Genomic DNA, 7,621 nt, shown 5'->3' on the forward strand with positions numbered 1-7,621 from the left:
TGTGTGTGTGTGTGTGTGTGTGTGTGTGTGTGTGGTGTTTTGCATGCAAGTGGCCTTACCTCCCTTCATCTCAAAAGTGTCCTCAGTGGTTGTCCTTTGGCTGCTCCACATATCGATCATGTGCCTTCCACACCACTTCAAGAACGTGCTCCCTGTACTCAAAAGCAACTGTGTTAGGAGACTTTAAGAGCATTTAACTTTTAGAAACATTTTGTCTCATCTGTTGGGTCTAAGAGTACCCTGCAAAGCTTCCGTTCTTTTTCTACATGTGTATTTTATTAGGATTTGTCCAAAGGAAGCTATGCAGGACCGAGTGTGTGTGCCAACAGGCACATCTCAAAGCTGTGGGAGGGAGGAGAGCTAATGTTTATTTCCATCAGTGTTTGTGGTATGAGCTCTTGATGCTGGCTGTGGACATCCTAGTGGGGCAGCTTTGGGGGTTTTGTTTATTTTGTTTTATGAAAGGTCACTCAGACCCTGTACTCTTCCCATACAGAAACTGGAAACGAAGACTGAGACTGTTGAAACAGAGGTGGAATCCACCCCACACTCTCAGCCCCTTGGCACGGAGAAGGTGTTACAGGAAACGGTGCTGGTAGAGGAGAGGCACGTGATGAATGTGCACGCCAGCGGGGATGCTTCTCACACAGCCAGGGATGAAGTTGATGCCACAGAATCCATACCTGCAGATCGACACACTGGGAATGGGAAGGAGGGCTCTTCTGTGACAGAAGCAACAAAGGAACAGAGAGTAGAGGAAGTTGACAAGTCTGCCCCTGAGCAGGAACAGGCAGCCACTGGTTCCCATGAGGAGGATCAGGTGTCAGCCATCCACTCTTCTCAGGGTTTGGAACAAAAGTCTCATTTTGAGGTAAGTGGTAGTCACTGCCCTCCTGTGATGCCCTGAGATTCAGGTCGGAGTTAAAATGGAGCTCAGTTTAATTTTCTGCCTCATCAAGCATGGGCCTTTGGTTTTCCTCTCTGTCCTTTCCCATTGCATGGCAGTTTAGGACCTCCATGCTTGTTTCCAGATTTTGAGTCACATAGAAGCTAGTAAGTGCTGATGTGTAATCCCAAGATGTGGCTTCTGTTATTGAAATTATAACTGAAGGTAAAACATGGGAGACCAGTGATTACACCATGAAAATTTTGAGGGTCACAAAGATGTCTCAGTGGCTAATAGTGCTCTTACCACACAATCCTGATGACCTCAGTTCAATCCCTGGTCCCCTGGACTCACAGAGGAAGGGAAGAGCTGCATTCTGAGAGTTGTCTTCTGACCTACACACGCGCGCACACACACACACACACACACACACACGCACACATGCGCACATGCGCGCACACACACGCTCGCGCACACAAATACACGTACGTGCATACATATACATACACATAACACATGCACACATACACACACTGACCAAGCCAGCTCCATCAGTCAACAGGTTCTCCAGTGCAGGAGTAAGGATTAAAAAGAAAAAAGACAATTAGACTAAACTGCAGCATGACCCCAGCCAGTTCTGAGGCTGAGGCGAGTTTATTTTTTCCCAATCTGTTTTTATACCATTTTAATTACATGCAAGCAATAAGGGCGAAGAGTACAATAAACACAGATAGTCAAGGGACAAGCAAGGCAATAAGCAAACCCCCGTGGTCACTCCTGTGACCGCTGTGTCTGAGGGCTTGTCAGGATGACCAAGATATCTGAGCCTACTTCCTTGTCCAAGCCCAAAATCAGATTCTTGCCTGAGGCCTACTTCTTTTGTTCCACCCTAAAATTAAGATTCCTGCTTCCCTATTATGGACTAAAGCTAGATTCCTGCCTGCGCTTACTTCCTTGTTGTGGCCCAATGTCAGATTCCTGCCTGAACCCATTTCCTTGTCGTTGGCCAATGTCAAGCGGCCCCAAAAGCTCTCCACAGCACACATACACATACACACATACACATATATACACATACACACATACATATATATACACATACACACATACATATATATACACATACACACATACATATATATACACATACACACATACATATATATACACATACACACATACATATATATACACATACACACATACATATATATACACATACACACACTAATATTAATAGGTTTTAAAAAGAAAACTTGACATATATTTTTGATCAATTATTGACTTTTCCAGGAGGACCAGAAAGCTCTCCAACATACAGAACTTTATTCTTTCTCCTTTTACTGAGATTCTCCAAACATTGGTGGGTGGCAACTGATGATGTAATACTTGCCTTGTCATCCTTGGCTGCTACTTTAAGAGCTCATCTAAGGGCATCATCTAAGGGGGTAATCTGTGGGCGTCATCTAAGGGGGTAATCTGTGGGCGTCATCTAAGGGGGTAATCGGTGGGTGTCATCAGCGTTTGCGTATGAGATTGAGCAGGAAGAAGAGATTATTCCTTAGTTACCCTCACATTCCCATTGCCTTGAGCAATCTACATTAACAACACTGTAATTTGAAGAGGCCTCTCTGGCATGCCACGATCCCCCATCTCACCCCCTCATTCAGTACGGACACCTTTGTCAAGAACAAAAGGATCAAGAAAAGCAAGAAGCTCAGATTGTGTGCACACCTCCATAACCTCTCCTCCCCTTGCTTTCCACTGATGCAGTCATCCACTGTGAAGGTGGAAAGCGTGAGTGCGGGCAGTGTTTCTCCAGGAGGAGCAAAGCTAGAGATCTCTACCAAGGAGGTACCAGTCGTCCACACAGAAACGAAAACCATCACATACGAGTCATCTCAGGTAAGACCGTCCATGAAAACCTGGCGACTTCATAGCTTCGTGCATTCAAACCTAACCACACAGTATCTGTGCGGGAGGTCGGAGGGTCCTGCATCCACACGACATCTAAAGAGCAGTATAATACGATTGTTAGTTTTATCATTGATTACGGAGGTGCTCGTGCTTAACCAAGGCTTCAGATAGCCTGGGTGTACAGCTATGGATGAGAAAGAGGGCTCGCTCAGCCACACATGGCTCACATTTATTAAGTCTCAGTCCAGCCTCATTGCCTGGAGCTTTGCCTCGAGTTTGCTCCTTGAAGCTCTCACCTTTATCTGAACTGTGCAAAGATTGTGGGAAACGATTCTTCCTTCCAAACAAGTGGGTTCCACCTGTAGGTGCTATAATAATCCCTTGCCTAGAATAATATAGCATTTCCTTATAGCCTGTGAATATCCTCGACACAGTTTAGATAATCTCATAGATGGCTTGCACAACCTTGCACAATATAAATGCTAAGCTGGTGGTTGTTAGTCTTCACCATTTGGCAAATATCTGGACACGCTCAGTCTGCTTGCAAAAGGATTTTGAGTATTTCCCATCTGTGGTTGATGGAGTCCTCGATGGGAGTGCCGTGTTCACTCACGGTAGTGCATTAAAGGATGGACCAGTCCTGTGGAGAGGAAATGTAACCAGGCCTGCATGCTGTGTGTGTTCCTGCCCCTGCTTAGGTCGATCCTGGGGCGGATCTGGAGCCAGGTGTGCTAATGAGTGCCCAGACGATCACGTCGGAAACCACTAGCACTACCACCACCACGCACATCACCAAAGTAAGTGGGGGCACAGTGCCCAGGAAGTCCTGACAGTGGGGAAAGGCACTCAGCAGAGTCCTGGACGGACTGGGCTGCACAAGGAATTCAGTAGCTGCCTCTGCCATGCCAAGATAGCTCTATTAAAAGTGAGCTTTAAAACCTGTGTATTTACCATGCGTCTGTCACCCTAGGCTAGTTTCACGGTTCACTCTGGTGCCCTAGATGCTCAATTGATGGTGGGCATAGAGTGGATCTCATAAAAATTGGGCCTACCAAGCCCAAAGAACTCAACCCTACCCTCACTCGTGAATGTAAACATGTTAAATGTCTGAGGTAGACTGCTGTTTTAGTTCTGTAAGACTGAATGACAGACAGCCACCATTTCTGCCACCGCCCTGGCTGATAACTCACCAGAGCTCTCCTGTTTCCTTTAGACTGTGAAAGGAGGCATTTCGGAGACGAGGATTGAGAAGCGAATAGTCATCACGGGGGATGCTGACATTGACCATGACCAGGTAGTATGTGTGAGGGTGGTAAACGCTCCGTCAGAGGAGTAAACGTGACCACATTGGCCTTTTGGTTCCCAATGCTAGTCTTCCCTGTCCCGCGTGTAATCTACAATAAGTTTCTGAGTTAACTTTCCAGTATATGCCTTTGAACCCTCCTGTAATCCTCGTGCCTCGGTTTTAATTGTGGGGGTAGATTTAGCTCGTAAGTCTACATCTTGCTACTGCTCATGCATGTCCCACCTCCTTTTTGTTTTCACCCTTCTGTGATTTCCTGGGGATAGGCGCTGGCTCAGGCAATTAAAGAGGCCAAAGAGCAGCACCCTGACATGTCAGTGACCAAAGTAGTAGTCCATAAAGAGACAGAGATCACACCAGAGGACGGAGAGGATTGACCGCAGGTAAGAGGTGGACGGGTCCTCTGGGCTCGCCTCAGTGGCATGTGGCATGAGGCACGCCCCTCCTGTCCTTCGCCTGATCCACCTTCTCCTTCCTTCCCTCACTGGCACCTATGGGACCTGGCTTAGCAAGAAGATGGAAAACCATCTTGTGGGTCCTCCCAGGTCACCTCCAATGCAGAGGTTCCATCATTGGGGTTGTGCTCGCACCCACGCCAGTGAGAGGAAGAGGGAAAAGAGGCTCCTTGCTTGCACGGCCTCACCGCTGCTGTCTCCACCTGGACTTTGCCTTCTCGTTACCCAAATTTGAAATGTCAAATTTGACTTCACTCGTCATCGTGCGGCCTAATAAAAACCAAAGCCGGTTCTAACAGCGAGCTGAATGCGTGTTTCAACTCGTAGCCATAGAGGACTTAGCCTTACACCCTCCCTTGCTTTCGATAATACAGCATCGTCCCTTGGAAGTGCACTCACCCTTCCAAGATAAATGTCTATGCCTCAGCCTGTTTGGTTTGGTTTGGCTTGGCTTGGAACTGAGAGCTAACTTTCTTTTTTGAATGTCTTATAGCTCCTACATTGCGTGAGTGACTTCCTCCATCATACGTCATATACTATTGTGTCTTGGGGGTTGAGGGGAGGGAGGCAAAAATGCAGACTCGTGGTCCAGTTTCCTTCCTGAAAGTGCATGCCTTGCCCATCTGTGTGGTCGGCATCATGAGCAAACTCTACCCTCTGTGTGCACAGCCTTGTCATGTATACTGGCCTGCCATGCAAGGACTCAGGTGGCCGTGCGCACGCATCCTTGGGTGGGCTGTGAATGCTGAGTGCCATTGTAGCAGCTTGCTCCTGTACTTCCAGAGTAAACATTGAAAAGGATTTGTCCAGATTCATCTCTCCAGTTTAGCATTTAAATGGTTGAGTAATACCTCCTTAAGAAAATAAGTGCTAAGCCCACACAGATTTAAATTAACATGATTCTTGAAAACGAAAGGGAATGAGAGAAAGATGGCTTCCCCCTACCCCCGCAGCAGGCTTGGGTGATGTAATTTTAGGCTGCAGTGTAACAGCTTCTTGTCAGAATGAGCTCTTGAGCTTCCAAGGTACTCTTTCTGTGACTACTCGGATGTTTTCAAATGAGAAAGTAACGAAATCTCTTCTCTTCCCACAGGAGTAACAGCCTGCACATGAATCCAGTCATGTAAACCGTTAGGAAAACCATTGCCTACGTGGAATTCCCTCTTCTAACCCAACTGACTTATATCTGTCTGTGGAAAATTCCGGTCTGGAAGAGCTGACCTTGACATTCAGTGAAAGACCCTGGCAGAGAGATCTTCCCGTCATAAAGCAAATCCGAATCAGCATCACTAAACCGATACTGCATGAAGCAACGATGAAGCAAAATCACAAAAAGAGCAAAACTTTTAATTTTCACCAAAATATCTCCGTTTTCAACTCTACCTGCACGTTCATAACCAACAGTGTAAACCGTGATCTCATGTAACCCATTGACAACTCATGCCTTTCATAGTTTATTATTAAAGTCTCCACGGAACTGCAGTTTCATAGGTGACAAATTCTTTGTTTACAGTAAATGGTAATCACCCTACAATGCTATCAGCCGTCTAGGTCCGGTGTGTCAGATTTACCCCAGGTTAGATGTGCCAATAACCAACCTTATTCAGTAAACAACTTGAATCTTGTCCTTGTCTAATCTGGTTTTATTATCCTCGCCCACAAGCAGTAACGACTCTCTGACCCTCTAGAATTATTTAATGCTTACAATCTTGCTTTATGTCTTATTTGTTCTAAGGTAGCATTGGTTTTAGCACACTGATGTAATTTCTTTCTCCTCACTTGCTCTGGTCTCCATTCAAATCCAGAAAGATTCCCGGAATTACCTAAGCAAACCCTCAATATGTAAATTAATCATTGTTTGGGAAGAAAATATGTATTTTTTTTGTTAGTTGACAATATTATGAAAATTTGCTCCAGGGAATACCTGTCTGCTTTTGCTTTCTGCTCTTTTTCCTTGTATTCTTTTCATTGATTTTTTTTTCTTCTTTTACTTGAACGAAAAAGGTGTTTTATTTACAAATCTGGTCCATATTTACAATCTAGTTCAGAGCCAAGCCTTAAATTGTACAGAATTTCCACTGTAATTAAAATATCTAGTGTTTAGTTATAAATAGCCTCCAGAAAGATATATTGTCCACTACACTGTCAACTGCATCACAGCCCCATTGTGAATGATGTCACTGCATCGCAAAATAAAAATGGCAAATGCATTGAAACACTCTCATCTTCCGTGTGGAGTGATTGCCCTTTTGTGTGGTTTAGCGCTTGGGGTTCATGTGTGCATCCCATCAGAGGCCTCATCTGGCTGAAATATGGACCGATCCTGTAGTCAGGGTTAGAGACTCCCACATTCACTTTGTGGTGTATAGACCTTTGATGGGTCGGGGATGATAGCAAGATACATTTATATAAGTATTCAGTCACCCACAGTGGCTTCAGAAGGACATTTTGGCCTCTCATTTTCAGTTTTATGAGAAGAGGGACTTTGTGTTTCTGAACCCTTTTTAGTCTAGCCAAGAAGCACTGCTCTTTCAGGTACTGGCTCCACAGCTGGAGAAATCTGATGGTGTTGCCAAGGCCTGTATGACCTTACCCAGCTGCTCCGTCCTGTCAGATCCCTCACATGGTGGTGATGAAAGCCAAGATCCAAAGTAATGCCTGCCTTTCTGGATGTCTTCCTGTCATGATTTGCCATGAGTTCTGATGTTAAAAATGAGAGCATTTGCCAGGCAGTGGTGGCACACGCCTTTAATCCCAGCACTTGGGAGGCAGAGGCAGGCAGATTTCTGAGTGTGAGGCCAGCCTGGTCTACAGAGTAAGTTCCAGGACAGCCAGAGCTACACAGAGACCCTGTCTCGAAAAACCAAAAACAAAAAAAAAAAAAAAAAAAAAAAAAAAAAAAAAAAAAAAAAAAAAAAAAAAAAAAAAGGAGAGAGAGAGAGAGCATTTGTAACTTAGTGGGCAAATTGCTGTCATACAAATGTGAGAAATGGATTGTAGCCCCGGAACTGACGTTAAAAAGAAAAAAAAAGCTAGGGGCTGGCGAGATGGCTCAATGGT

General features: G+C 45.2%; 1 protein-coding gene across 29 annotated transcripts in view; it reads left to right on the top strand.

Moving 5' to 3' along the window:
- Epb41l3 (erythrocyte membrane protein band 4.1 like 3) overlaps positions 1-6,780 on the top strand; it is a 222,464-nt gene extending 215,684 nt beyond the window's left edge. For 27 of the 29 annotated variants that reach the window (XM_031368660.1, XM_031368657.1, XM_031368683.1 and 24 more), the window contains 6 exons: positions 497-871; positions 2,660-2,791; positions 3,502-3,600; positions 4,017-4,097; positions 4,373-4,489; positions 5,655-6,780. In XM_031368660.1, the coding sequence (XP_031224520.1) occupies positions 497-871; positions 2,660-2,791; positions 3,502-3,600; positions 4,017-4,097; positions 4,373-4,483 (798 nt within the window). In that variant the 3' untranslated portion in view covers positions 4,484-4,489; positions 5,655-6,780. The remainder of the gene's footprint in view (positions 1-496; positions 872-2,659; positions 2,792-3,501; positions 3,601-4,016; positions 4,098-4,372; positions 4,490-5,654) is intronic. The other 2 variants (XM_031368668.1, XM_031368688.1) reach the window with 1 other exon arrangement.
- The last annotated feature ends 841 nt before the right edge of the window (positions 6,781-7,621 follow it).

Source organism: Mastomys coucha, unplaced genomic scaffold, assembly GCF_008632895.1.
Source record: "Mastomys coucha isolate ucsf_1 unplaced genomic scaffold, UCSF_Mcou_1 pScaffold14, whole genome shotgun sequence".
Lineage (NCBI taxonomy): Eukaryota > Metazoa > Chordata > Mammalia > Rodentia > Muridae > Mastomys > Mastomys coucha.